The sequence below is a fragment of the Periplaneta americana genome, chromosome 2, assembly GCF_040183065.1.
Source record: "Periplaneta americana isolate PAMFEO1 chromosome 2, P.americana_PAMFEO1_priV1, whole genome shotgun sequence".
NCBI lineage: Eukaryota > Metazoa > Arthropoda > Insecta > Blattodea > Blattidae > Periplaneta > Periplaneta americana.
In genome coordinates this window covers 44,820,760-44,836,468 of record NC_091118.1, presented here as the reverse complement: position 1 = coordinate 44,836,468, position 15,709 = coordinate 44,820,760, and the positions used below count along the sequence as shown (strand labels likewise).

At 34.7% G+C, this 15,709-nt stretch overlaps 1 protein-coding gene across 2 annotated transcripts in view; it reads left to right on the top strand.

The window, feature by feature from the left end:
- Positions 1-15,709, top strand: part of LOC138693074 (E3 ubiquitin-protein ligase TRIM9-like) — a 409,349-nt gene that overhangs the window by 312,227 nt on the left and 81,413 nt on the right. For both annotated transcript variants that reach the window (XM_069816661.1, XM_069816669.1), the window contains one exon: positions 4,156-4,295. In XM_069816661.1, the coding sequence (XP_069672762.1) occupies positions 4,156-4,295 (140 nt within the window). The remainder of the gene's footprint in view (positions 1-4,155; positions 4,296-15,709) is intronic.

Below are 15,709 nucleotides of genomic sequence, written 5' to 3'. Positions count from 1 at the left end.
ATAAAAAAAAGTTGTTGATTTTGAAGAACTGCGCATTTCTCGACTAAATATCCAGAAGGGAATTCAAGAAATTTCTGATTGTATTCATGAGGAATATTTAAAAAAAAGCAAAAAAATGTGTATGTCTTTTTATTAGTTTTCGATGGCAGTAGTGACATTACTGATGCAGCAAAGTTTGCGATTTTTATTCGCGGGGTTCATGCAGAACTCAATGTTAGTGCACGAACCACCTTTGGTTGTAGTTTTCATGCCATGTACCTCTCCCCCGTCTCCTTACTTCTTAGAATCTCTCTCGTGTGTAACCACTGCCGTTCGAGTTTTGGTCACTGCTGACGTAAACGATACATATGAAAAAATAAGTTGTTTTTGGAAAGGTTTCCCACGTGGGTTCTCTCCCCAGTTGCACCAGTTTCGTCACAGCATCAGCTCATCGTATCTGAATATCTTCATGTAGTTGAGGAGGAACCTTAAATAAAGAATTGCCAATAACCATTGAGATGTGACTGTGTCGTTATCAGAAGTGCGCCATCCGCTTCGTGTGAAGTGCTTAAGAGCAGCTATAAACATTACAGAAACCGATTCGCCTCCTTGCAAGATGGCGGAATGTGCATTACATTGATTAAACTTTAGTATAGCTGTACCTCCCTGTAGCGCAAGTTAATATGAAACTCGAGTATTTACAACCTGTATAAATACTTTATTATTCTCCGCGTTCCGCGTAATAAGGGAAGTTGGGAGTAGTTACATAAAAAAGTACGGAAAGTCTTTTATTATGCACCCTGTTGTTATATAGTGTAACTGTCATACCTCTAGCGTCCATTTTAATATTCGTATATGCTAGCAAAATATTACACTTCGTTTTTTTGCTTTCAGTTAATTACGTTTAAAACTTCATTAACATTGTGGAAATAATACACAATTATTGTACTTTGTCAGAAAATACATATTTTCTCTGATAGTAGATTACTGTAGCCGCAGATAAATATTCATCATCAGCTTCCTCCACTTCATCATATACAGGGTGCTTCAGATTTCAACCGAAGAAATTTGAGCGGTTGTAAAGGGGTCCTAGGTAAAGTATTTTTAGATGGGGAACTATACTCCGATTCTGGAATCTATAGAGTATTAGTACATTATGCAACGAGCCTATAATGATAGTAATTAAGAAGCAGGTATGGATGTTTATGAAACGAGCGCAAGCGAGTTTCATAATTTTCATACGAGCTTCTTAATTACCATTATAGGCGAGTTTCATACGACTTTTTATGCTCGACCGTATTTCTAACTTGAAATTACAGTATTCAGATGTATACATTTTATTTGTATCTGACAAGATCGGAAGTGACCTTGTTCTAGGTCGTGAATTGTGAGATGTGCGCAGACGCGAAAGTATTGATTTTCCGAGGAACAATAATGTCATTGACCTTGTGTAATCCGTTAAACTTGGTATAACTTTGATTATTGAATTCGACATTGAAAAACGAGATGACAAATTGAATTTATTTGAATATTATTTACAATTAACGCTAATTATTATAGTAGCAGAACATAACCTTCTGCGACAGTATTGGATTTCCAGCCTCCGTGACTTTTCGCTAATTCTCTTTCGATTGCATATTCGAGAATAATCGATACTTTCGGTTTTATAACGGTACAAAGCTACTCGTTATTGGCTGAACACCTGTAAGCTGAGTTGTCATTGGCTGAAAACACCTGAACTTTAATGAGTAGGTGTACTTTAATGACATGCATTAAAGGACTGCTACCAGGTGTATAATTACTACATTTCGGCATGGTCGAGCATAAAGTATAGTACAGTATTTTTCTGCAACAAATGAAGTATTTTTTCTCAAGTTTATTAATAATAATATTCTGGCTTAACCATTATAAAGTATTTTTAGATGTGGAACTATACTCATTACCCCATTCTTCCAAACTCTAAACTGGCTACGGCTTAACGAACGTAGAAATTTTCATTCTCTTGTTCTCCTTTTCCAAGTCCTTCACACCTCTACAACTACCTACCTTGCCTCCCGTTTCAGTTACCTGTCATCATATCATAATCTCTTCACACGCATACTAGCCATACCAACACATAAGACATCATCGTATTCATCATCATACACAATCTCGCTCTCGCGCTTGTGGAATACCCTACCCAGTGACATCAGAGACTGTCGGAATTTAGTAGCGTTCGAAAGCAAACTTATTAAGCATTTTCTTACTGCGTAGAGTAGGTTTAATTTTTACTTAATTAATAAAAAAATGTTTCTCTCTTCGTAACTTTTACAATAAACTGTCTAGCTTTTATTAATCAGTTAATCTTTTACTACTTTGATTTTTATTGTATTTGTAAATTTAATATTAATTGTAATTATAATTGTAATTGTATTCTTAATTTTGTAGTTGTAATCCCCTGGTAGAGGGGAAGAGAAGGCCTGATGGCCTTATCTCTACCAGGTTAAATAAATATAAATATACTCCGATTCTGGAATCTATAGAATATAGTATAGTACAGTACTTTTCTGCAACAAATTAAGTACTTTTTCTGAAGTTTATTAATAATATTATTCTGCCTTAACCATTATAAACTATATACAACGAATATTATACAACTTAAATATTAAAATAGGACAAAATACATTAAAATAATAATATAGAACACAAAAAAGGTCATATACTCGTCCCATTTGCAACTAAACACCAACGCGTTTCTAAGAAATACCTGACTCAGCTCCATAGGAGTCCAATACAACTGACTTGATCTCAAGAGAACTGTAATGAACCTATGGCTAGTACTATGCAATATACTCTTGCCGAAAGCATAGTAAATAAATATATACTACAATACGTATTTCGGTAGCTCAGAAAAGAAAGAATTAAAGTATTTCATTAATAAAATAAGAGATATTCTGATTAAAAATCTACCATGATCAGGCTCGAACATAATATCTTCCGGTTTGAGGTCTGACGCGTTGTCCGTTACACCAACCCTCATCTTGATAAGTTTATCCTAAAATAGGTACAATAACGAAAACGAATGAGTACGAAACAAGCAATGCAGTGGCGTGCTGTCTCATTATTTGCCGTCTATTTTACAGATTCTGTGAAGGCTAAATTTTGAAAACCCTGTTGATTAGTTCTTAACAGTTAGGCTTCATGCAATACCTAATAAGATCCGAAACCGTTTCACAGCTCTGTTTCATTTCAATACTGGAATATGAGTATCAAATGTAAACAACTTTAATAACTGATAACTCTAGTATTTTTCGTCGAGAGCTTGCGTTCCTGATAATCAAATTGCGTGTCTACAACCCCTGTATAACCAGAAAAATATCTTCTGTTGAATTCTGAAACATTCTGTATAAGTATATTTTTTTTTTTTTTACTTATCACTTCCTCTTCTGCATTGTTACCTTCATTTTCTACATCTTCACTTTTGTATTGATCATCTTCCAATTTCTTCCCCTTCGTGACCTTTATCTTCATTATCATCTTCCTCTTCATCTTGCACCAGATTCGCAATTAAAATTGAACCAATCATATAAATTATCTAGGTACTCACGAATATCTAGTTGTCAGTGCTTTTATAAATTTATTTCATTCAAAGAAATATAATTACATTGTGTTCTACACATTCAAGGCCTTTCCAAAGTTACATGTTCGTTTCTATTTTATTTCTGATTACATTACAAATAGGACCATTTACATTTTGACGATTTTGTGTCATATGATAACGAATGCCGGTATTCATGTTTTTATTACACGTGTAGTCTACCTGTCGTGTGCAAATATTAATTTTCTCTTGTAAATTTGTTTTTTCCTTTGTAGCGAGACGTTCTAGAATGAAGACATTTGTTTGCACATATAAAATGCTAGGCAAATTGGCTTAGTTCTAAGCAAACCAATTACGTAGGTACTTCCCGCTTCCAGTTAAAATTTAAAGTATTGAAATGTTTGTTTATGCCTTCACAAACGCACAGTTGTTATCTAATGAATGGCTAATAGATTAATATCTTAACTTATAATTCTTAACATCAGACATGACATGAGTGTGCTGTACTCTTCGCCTGAGCACTTACTACGTGTGCTCCAACGACCATGTGGATTGAGGACAATAATAGCACGTAATTTGTCGATCTGCTTATTCCGTAGCTCCGAGCGCTCCAGTCATCATCCCAGAGGAATGCAGCGCCGAGAACAACAGCGTGACTGTGGCGTGGCAGCCACCCCCTACATCCTACGTGGAGGGCTACGTGCTCGAGCTCGACGACGGCAACGGTGGGGAATTCAGGGTAAGTGCACTTAGAATTTCAGACGTGTTTCTGTTAAACTCTGAAAAAACAGACTGAAGTCTTTCTTGCAATTCTCCCGTTTCCCCAATTCCGTCCGATTCCCATTTCATTGTCGTTAGAGATACTTTGTTTTCGCAGGCCACGGATTTACCGAAATACAGTTTTTCAGCTGCAAGCTTCTTTATTTTTCTGTAGATATCTTTCGCATTAGCATTCAGAAATATTTATCGCATTACACAGTGTATAGCAGTTTCAGAGTCTGCGACATTTCCAGATGGATTATAGTTCAAATTTAACTTAGAATACTCATCCACTAAAAGTAAGAAAGCAATTTCATACTTATCACAAGTTTTCCTCTTCTTGCCCTCCAAGATCCGTAAATGTAAGATGATGTAAGCTATATCGCTTCTATTTGCTACAAGAGTGCAGTATCATCGATCCCGTGTAACCTATAAATAGACAGCGGAAAAAAAGTCAAATAAAAGTCATGTTTACGGTTTACAAGTACTGTACGCATAGACTATGGCATGGAGTGTGCATGCATCCCAAGTAGGTATAACACGGTACCGTCCGCAAAGAGCACTATGCGAACACCGAAAACAACTGCCACTCTGCGTTCTCAGTCAGTCCTCGTCCGTACGTGAACAGAGAACATTGAGATACGTAAACATATTCTTCATTTGTGTTCGGTGAAGTGACCATAATGCCGAAGACAGATGTTAAAAAACATAGGATGTATTCTATGTTAGAAGAATTAAAGGTTCAAGTTCAAATTCCTCCTCAGATATGAAATATGACTTTTCCCAGGATTTGTTTCGAATGATGATAAATTGCAATATTCCATTCAAAACGTTGGACAATCTTCACTTCAAAGGGTTTATATAAAATATCGGGCACCTTCTGAATCATCGATTCGAAAACAGTTCTTACCTACACGCGCCACTAGTATGCCTACTGTGCTTACGTAAACAACAACCCTCTGACGAGACAAACTACTCGCGTTGTAGTTACCTTCACATCCGAAAGACTTTTTTTTCAGCTGTCTAGAGGAAGCGCAAAGAAAGCTTGCCCATTTGACTGATGAGCAGAGAACGATAATCGGTCCTCGTGCCGCCATGCTCGTTACAGGGCTGCTATGAATCACCTAATGCTGATTACAGGGCGCATTCGAAAGCGCGGTCTTGAGCTGTTCGTATCGTGGAGTGTTGCTGTGCAGAGCGGGTAGAAGCCAGCGTGTGCGTTACATACTCTGCGTTTTATCCCTGATATCAGGAGTTTTATGTAGTTCAATGTGTGTTTGTTAAATAACAGAGTTCTGTATAACATTCTATGTACTTAACAATGCACCCGTTTGGCTCTAAATTAGGAAGTGCTAATAAAACGTTACACAGTCAAACTAGGGAATTATTTATAACGTTCATAAATGTATGAAAAACTAAACAGGCTCCGATCGTAACATAAGGAGTGTATACAGATTAAAATAAACCGACCATAGTACCCTAGTTATCGGAACATTTTAATAAAATCACACAGTATTAGTGTTTTATTACAACGTCGAATGTCAATTATTACACGATCACATATTTCTTATAACATCTTTGTCATTTCATTCAGTGATTTTATATGTAAAAAAATTCGTGCTTCTCTATTTTCAACAATGTTATGTATTAGTTACTCTGCAACAAGGTTTAGGTTACGTTACATGCGCTGTGATAAATCTCACTCGAAACATCAAGCCAGCAGACGACTGAGAACTGTCGACATTTTACCAATCGAATCAAAGCAATTTCGAGTGCACCCGAACGTTTCCGAAAGTTCGCGCAGCTTACCGTGGAAAGCTCTTCTTGCGTCTACTCTACCTATAAAGCCTTTAAGTTGACATTGGGCAACAAATCATTTATTTCTTTGGAAAAATTCCAATTATGAATGAACTAGTGAAAGTTTTAAGTGGGAAAGGCAATTATTTAATTTTGTGTAACTATTTGATACAACTTTCAAACGACATTGATGGGTGGTATACAAAGATGGACATTACCAGAAAAGCTTGTAACATTAATTTAAAAATATATCAGTCCGCAGTCTGTAAGTGGAACGGAAAGTTGTATTCTCATTGCACGGGGGAACACGGCTGGCTATTACCAGCGTTTACAATTTAAATCTGTGGAGAACTGGTCCGTAACCTCCGTGAATTTGATTGTAAATGGGAGTGCGTAGGGTTGTACCCCTCTTTTTTTCGGAGGGAATCGCGTAACTTCGCGTAAGGTACCCAATTCTTATTATAAAAAGTAATACTTGCTGAAACTGTAACCTAGGTCTCTACATATTGCTCGCAAAAGGGTTAATTTAACAGTAGAGGTAAAATAAGGTCATCTGGCTTCACATTCGTGATTCTAAGTTTAAGATCCAGGACTCTATTTTCCTTCTCGTGTAGCTATAAATTGATAACAATACACACTATATTAACTCTCTCCGCCCCTTTTTCCTTCTTGCTTTCGCTCTGATCAGACCCCGATTGTCGTGAGATAAAATGGAATTCTATAACTCAATCAATCAAGTCTTTCCGAACTTCCAATTAAAAGAGCAAGGCAAGAAAAGGGCAGAAATATCGGGCCTAATTTTACAGCAGTTGTTTCTAAATTAAGATCCTTTCTCTCCAGTTATGTGAACAACAAATTGAACAGATATCCCATCTGTGATTTAGTAGTATTCTAGGTTTCTCCGGTTCTTTTAATACATTGTAAATCGTTACACTATCGAAGTAGCTGTGACGCGGAATTATCACTCCGTGAAATCCAGGTTGGATTCTCGGCATTGGAGTTTGTAGTGGACTAGATCGAATTATGAATTTTTTCGTGGTTATTCCGATTCTTTTAAGGTGATATCAGAGGTCAAATTTGGAAAACAAAAATTGTGTTGTCCCAAATAATTATTTCGAATTTTCCGCATAATTTTGTATAATTTATTTTTTTTTTTTAATTCTGAATCTTTTTTAATTACGTTATATGTTTTATGTGTCAAACTACTTTTTTTTGTCACCCCGCACTATTGAATAAAAATATAAAGTATCTCTGAGATTATTTGGTAAAATGTTGTTTTCCGTGTTTTGTCGCTGAATGTTTGTTTCATAAGTTGGCGATATTATTGAGTACTGTAATGGCTGACTTTGTTGCAAATTTTCAAAACAAAATGTTAAGCTTTCCTAATGTTTGCTTTGTTGCTCAATTTCTTGGAAGTTAAAAATTCACAATAGGCTATCTATGACTAAGATGAGGTACCTCGTATCTGCAAAAATGGTCGTTTAGTTTAATTACATTATTATTATCTATATGATGATATTATTTTTTATCCTACAGAATTCTCTCTTGTGGTTATTATTTATTAATAACGGAGAAAAATTCGTTTCGGCGCTGGGAATCGAACTAAGTTCTACGCAATGGGCGCTCTACCACTAAGCTACGCCAAGGCTCATTCCATGGCACCGAATCCTGCGCCGGAGCGAATTTTTCTCCGTTATTAATAAATATACATTATTATTATTATTATTATTATTATTATTATTATTATTATTATTATTATTATGTTCACAAAATTGGACAGTCACTAATATTTTGTAATCTAATAGAAAATCTTGGAAAGCAGAATACACAAAAAATTTGTCTGTTTTGGGAAAAATTTATTTTTAAAACAGTTTTTTTATTCACCTGCAAATTCACAAATATGCGAGTTATATTATCACTTCTCAGCCATCGGTATATATTTTTTTTTCAGAAACTAAGACAGCTAGAAGAATGAAATTTTTATAATTTATCTACCGGTACAGTATTACATTGGTCGCTGAACTGTAGTTTCAGCTAATTTTGATAAAAATTTTATTATTAATGAATATTAAAGTGATTTCATATTTCTTAAAAAGTAGTTCGGTTTACAAAGAAAGTTATAACTTATTTTTATAAAGTACACTATCTAAAGAAGAGTCCAGAACTTCTAAGATAATATTGAATAAGCAATAAAATTTTCATAAATATTTCTATAATACTCTCTGAGAGAAAGGTACTTAAAACTGACTAATTTAACATCGATAATATAGGGCTCCTGCTCTCACCTCTACTTTACTACCGTATTTACTCGAACACAATACGCCATCGAATATAATACGCACCCCAATTTTTTATCCTAAAATGCAGAAAAAGAATCACTAGCGAATATAATACGCACCTGTTCTAAAAACCACTCAAGATTAAAAGTATATTGCCAAGATCTCTAGCTATACGTCATGTTCATCCTCATTAGCAGTATCAGAACTGGAACTTCCATCTATAGGTCTCGGTTGATGTCAGAACATTGACAATGACTAACGTCATGCCGCCCTTTTGATGAGGAATTACTGGTAATATTTTTGGTTTATTTAAAGACACGCGATTGTTAAAAGTTATACATAAAAAATTTCAGAATAAAATAAAGAAGTGTCAGTAGGTTATTGCGAGAGTTAATAATACTAGCCGTATTAATAATGATTAATGTAAAAAAAAATTGACATTAAAAGTGACCAAAGACAAGAAAATACGACCCAGTAATGATATCGGTTTCCCATCATATCTCATAGCATAAATAGTGTCTTAATTTAAATTTTTCCAAGTTTGTTTTCTTGCGAATATAATACGCCATCGAATATAATACGCACCCCAGTTTTCAAGACGACATTTTGTCAGAAAAAGGTGCATATTATAATGCATAAATATGGTAATTTCATTCCACCAACACTTCTTACTTCATCTTCACTTTTCCCTTCTTTTCATAAAAACAAAATTCACACAGTACAAAGGAACTCACCGTATTTAATGTACCAATAGAAACACTTTTTTTGTCCCTTGAAAATACACTTTAAAACTCAACCGAATCTCATTGTTCAAAAGACCATTTCACAACCGATAAAACTGCTTTCGATATATAGCTGTTAGCACCAAGAATAACTACAGTTCGTGTATTAGAGTTAGTACCTGACAAGTCTCTAGAATATTCTTTCCACCCCACACTTGCTTCAAGGTCAACAACAGCAAATGGAAAATTCAACAGCTTACTTTTAGAATCAATAATTATCTTACTTACTTACTTACTTACTTACTTACTTACTTACTTACTTACTTACTTACTTACTTACTTACGGCTTTTAAGGAACCCGGAGGTTCATTGCAGCCCTCACATAAGCCCGCCATAGGTCCCTATCCTGAGCAAGATTAATCCAGTCCCTACAATCATATCCCACCTCGCTCAAATCCATTTTAATATTATCCTCCCAACTACATCTCGGCCTCCCCAAAGATATTATTCCCTCCGGTCTCCCAACTAACACTCTATATGCATTTCTGGATTCGCCCATACGTGCTACATGCCCTGCCCATCTCAAACGTCTGGATTTAATGTTCCTAATAATGTCAGGCGAAGAATACAATGCGTGCAGTTCTGCGTTGTTCAATAATTATCTTCACTTTGGAAAACGTATTGTATATCTTTCACGTGTTAAATTTTTATGTTACCTTGTTTACATGTTTCGACCTGTTATTGGTCATCTTCAGAACTGGTCGTTGCTGGTCTTGGTTGTGTATTATATGATTCGTCGTGTCTTCATTATACATCTTGATTACACAACTTTTAACACAATATCATTTTGAAAAACGTATTATATATCTTTCACGTGTTAAATTTTTATGTTAACATGTTCGACCTGTTATTGGTCATCTTCAGAACTGGTCGTTGCTGGTCTTGGTTACATAAAAATTTTTACACGTGAAAGATATATAATAGGCCTATGTTTTCCAAAATGCTATAGTGTTAAAAGTTGTGCAATCAAGATATACTGTATAACTATCTTCACTTCATTCTTTTACGTTGTTATGAAAATGTGCGCATTTGCCGGCTCTTTTATTTTTTTTTTTAAGTACCACATAGGTATACTTCGTTATCTGAGGATAATTTAAACGGAGTGGAAAAGCTGTTCTCAGCTTACTGTTAAAACACAAGCACTTTCTCTTGCCTTTATACGAAGATAATGATTCGCTGTTCATTTTTTTTTTAGAAATAAATAACAATTGACAATTAGAGCATAAATCTGGTAGCTCTAATGGTAGAATAAACACACGATTGTGAACAGAATTGGATTCCCAGTTCTCTGCATATGCAGCTGTTTCTAAACGCGTCGATGTACAGAAATTCGAGGAATTCTAACGCAGCGCAGTGAGGTTTAGTACCGAAGTGTTAATATGGCTACAGTCGCTCGCAGTTTATCGTTCAGGAAAGCATTTATGTGGTAAATTAACAATTCTAATCCTTGTATATTAACGATCCCGCGTGGCATTTGTAACGGCCTGAGACACGAACTGGTGGTACCGCCTCATGTCACGGGGGTGAAATGTGGTATGCCTTCTCCGTCTCGTGCACCCTCCCCTTTCAGAATTGAGACATTACCTCCAATCTATCTATAGCTTTACGGAACTCCGGGTGTCTTGTGCTGAGGAACGAAGATGTTTAGGTGCAGTTTTCATGCTCCATGATGACACCTGCAGTCACGGATTCGTATCTTGTACCTATTATTATTATTATTATTATTATTATTATTATTATTATTATTATTATTATTATTATTATATGTATTTATTCACACTGCAAATCCATAAATGCCCGGTGGCAGTAGTAACTAATTACACTCAATAATGACAATTAATATTAAATTAATAATATAATAATTAATACTATGTAATAAACAATAATAACAATACTAATAGTATAATAAAATTAACAAGGAGCATCCTAAATTAAAAGAAGGACGATCATTTAAAATAACTTTTAAAGTAAATCTAATTTGTATCTTAACCCTAAGTTCGAACTAAAACCCACGATATGTTCATACATGCACAAGTACCTTTTAGCATTACACTCATTTCGCTGTCAACTCACTCACTGCACTGGTACTACGACACATTTCACTGACACTATCCTGATTTCACTAACACTTCAAAAACATTTCACTGTTGAAATACTTTATTCTACCACTATAAACTATAAAACTTCACTGGCACAACACACTTCACTGACACAACACACTTTACTGATACATTATTATTATTATTATTATTATTATTATTATTATTATTATTATTATTATTATTATTATTATTATTTGCAACAGTAATTCAGGTACCAATTTATTGAATTGTGTTCAGAACTTTTCAAACTATATTATATGTACCACATTGCCATACTGTATTGAATTACATTGCTTTGATTGTATGAGATTCTTCATTAAACAGTTCCCATGAATTTACCTGCATTACGCATTTTACGTGTCAGTGATTATCGATCCTGGGACGCCTGGGGATGGACAAATAAACCGAATAATGCGTTTTGCACTGCGTCCTAACTGAACGTTTCATCATACATAACAAATGTATCGTATTCCCACATGGACATTCAGTGCCCTACTTAGCGAAAGGTAAGTCAAATAACTCTTTCACCTTTCAAACTAAACGCCGAAAAGCACAATTTTATGAAAATTCGTAAGAATCTGCCCTCAGTTGAGTCGACCGAAAGGGTTAACTTGTTGATTTGTTGAGAGGTCCGATGTTTGATGTTCTCATCCGATTCTGATTCACGTCTTCCTGGATAAGTTCACTTTCTTGTAACATAGTAGTAATGGGTCGGGAAAAATGTGGTCGTAAATACAGAAATTCGAAGCTATGTATACGCGTAGGATCACCGTCAGGAAACAGGAGAACTTATTTGATCTGTTATTCTTGGTTTTTGTACCGAGGCACTCTTAAGAAGTGAGGTACACCATGACCTGCAAAAATTTAGTGAAATTCATTTTTTTTTTATTTCTCAGCTATGATAAAAGCTAAATGAACAAATCTTTTCTTTCTTAATATACATGCATTAAACTTTATAAATCACTATCCAGAACATTACATAGCTAATAATTACTTGTAAAAATAATATGAAAGTTGCAATTTTTTTACAACAGTAAAGCATTTACATAATAAAATATACAATTAATTAAATATCTGTATGATTTTTTACAGAAATATTCTAAAGACCTATATCACCAACATAGTCTAGAATCTTTTACCTATTTCTCCAGGAAATATTTTGTTGTTAATAATGCATTTTATCAAATTTAATATTGAAGATAACGATTAAAAAAATAAATATTTCTTGAAGGAATAGGTAAAAGATCGTAAACTTTGTTGTTGATTAGGTCTTTAAAACATTCCAGTAAAAGAATCATGCGGATATTTAATTAATTGTATATTTTATTATGTAAATGCCTCACGGTTGTAAAAGATTATTCAAATTTGATATTATTTTTACATGTAATTATTGGCTATTTTAATATTCTGAATAGTGTTTTATAATGTGTAGTGTATATATATTAAGCATGAAAAGTTTGATGGATTTATTAATTTGTCCTACAGAATAATATCTGTAATATTGACAATTAATATTTGAGGAGAAAAATAAAATTAATAAATCTATAATATTCTCGCAGCTAGCAGTGCATATAACTCCGGAATCCCGGCCAAACAAGTCACTCAGCTGAGTCCGCCCCTAGTATAAAGGCAGTTGACACTGGACATAAACGTCAACATATATGCCTAACTTGGAGTAAGGCCACAAAAGGGAAACATTGAAGGAGGAGAATTCGATCCGGCGCTGTGAATTGAATTCGGAGTAGCTCAGTGGTCAGAGCGCTTGGTACGTAGAACCAAGGACCCGGGTTCGATCCCCGGCGCAGGAGCGAATTTTTCTCCTCAAATATTAAATGAAAAGTTTTGTTCATTTAGCCTTAATAGGAGATGAGATATAAAAAAATTCACTAAATTTTCACAGTCCAATGGTGTACCTCCTCCCTTAAGTTGAGGCAATTTATGGTGAAGGAAAAGGGAAATTTTGCCCTAAGATTTTACCATCACTGCTTGGAGAAAGAATATGGCTTCCAGTACCGAGCTCTTAAAGGGGACTTGGACGGAAACGCATAGAAAATGTTTGAATTGCTTGCTTGCTCGTTTGGTTTAGTTTGTATCTTATACATTGCGTTTGGCTGCAGTTATTGTTGCTTGGTTTGGTTAGGTAAGGTGACTTGGATTAGGATTGTTAGCTCACAGATTTACATCTACAATTCTACATGAATCGTCATGTCCCCATCGGGCGAACAAGAACCTGGGAAACTTTAGTGCTTCTTACCCAAATCTATGAGTCTTCTAGAATCTGCCAACACTGTCACCTACTAATCTTTGGACAATCCGCGGGAAATACCCACCATGGCGGACAATCGATTCGACGCCATACAAACACAGGTGCTGCCCTATTTTTGGAGATGGAGTTGGTAATGAAGTGGGTATTGTGGAGAGTGTTCGTGGTATGACCACAGTCTAATATATACAGTCACGAAGCTCAATACTTACTAAATATGCAAACATAGATAGTTGCTCACCACCAGGATCGCTACTATCGCCTCATCACAGACCCTTTCCCCAGCAGACGATAAAATGTATTGTACTTTGGATATCGTATTCTTTTGAAAAAATTAACACCTTCCTTCCACTATTGAAATGTGAAATACATAAGGTTTATATATTATTTTTATAACGTATATATTATATTTTATAAACTCACCTTCCTGGATCTTCGGAAGAAGGATAACTCTGACGTCTTTTTCTTACAATATTAATTTTATAGTACCACAAACGTCTCCTTGTCCCATATTATTATTCAAATTATTGTATTTTAGCCATTTACAGTTATTACAACCGATAACGAACATTTCACAGTTTACACAACTTTTCACAACAGTGCGAAATACGGCACAGTCAGTGCCTTTTCGATCTAGACCAGGCCGTAATGTATGTTCGGGTTTTCTATTTCAGTGTATGGAGGTCAGTGAAATATTATATTATAACTTTATTGCGTATCATTGCTAAGTTTTATTTAATGTAATGTGTCCATAAATTCCGTTTACTTCTTGTTGCATAATATGTTGCAGAAATAATTACAAAACTGTGTTATTTTAATGTGAAGAGAATTTTACGTGTTAACATAATCTGTTCGCATCAACATTTTAAGTTCAGAATGGAAGCTATTGTAGACAGAAAATTTACCATACCACTCCTATGAAATTAGTGTTACTTCGTCTCTTAGGTAGTAGATAAATACAATAATTCAGTACTCAATTGTAGTATTAAAATACAGACAAATAGAATGTGACGGGTGCCATACATGACATTATGTTTAATTATAATGTATAATTGCGAATATAGGAATATAAGTTAAGTATAGTAAACATAACCTATAATATCCATATGACATAACATACATATGTAGTGGCAGGGCATTGGAGACCACTAAAATTAGACAGAAAGGGGCTACTGGTACAGTAAACATAACCTATAAATTCAACATATCTAAATATTCGTGCGGTGCAACTGAAAATTATTGAATCATGCATAAATGAATGTACAAGAATTTCGCAATATTTAATCGAAATGAAGGCACGTATTACACATATAAACAACGTAATTTTCGCACCAAAAATAATATTACACCTTAACTCGCAAGGAAGTATGTTAGAAGTGTCCCCTAATCATTGTTTTAAATTTTATTAATGCAGTTACACTACATTTTAGAGAAATATATGTTACTTTTTATGCATTCCAATTAATTTCTATGGTTGAAACGCCGCCCTTCGTGATCGGGTTAAGCGAGTCACATGGTCTGCCTTACGGCCTGTATTAGATCACGATGGCAGCAAAGAGTTTGTAATATATAACTAGAGACACCAACGGCGATAGTGCGTACAAAATTGAACCGCTGTTCGGCCGCCATTAAAGGGAGTTGATGCTTCGCAGGGAGTGCGAGCAGTTCATGCTTATTGAGGAGTACGAATAAATATAAGTACACTTGAAGGGAAATAATAAGAAAATGGTGAAATACTGCGCCGCAAATAATTGTTCGAACATAGCTACTATTGTAAGATGCTCAGGAAAGCATGCATATCTTAATATTTCAAAGAATGTTCCAAATGCAGTTCCTCCTTTGAATGTGTTTACAGAATGTCGGAATATTTCTTGGATAAAGTTTTTCCAGAAACAAATTAATCAGGTTTACAAGGTTGGTTTCAACAATGTCTGTAACGGTTAGGTGCCATCATATTACAGTGGATTATAATAGCAGAGTGCATAAGAAAATCCTCAGACTATATCTGTCTAAAACTGTTTTGTTTCAAAATAAATTAATTAATAATGTAATTTCCGTATTGTACAGTATGTACTTCTAGTTTTTGGTTGTATTAAATGCAAAGAAATTAGTGAAAATATAGCTGATGGCCTAGTTAGGTCTATTATTACCACTACTACTATGACTACTAC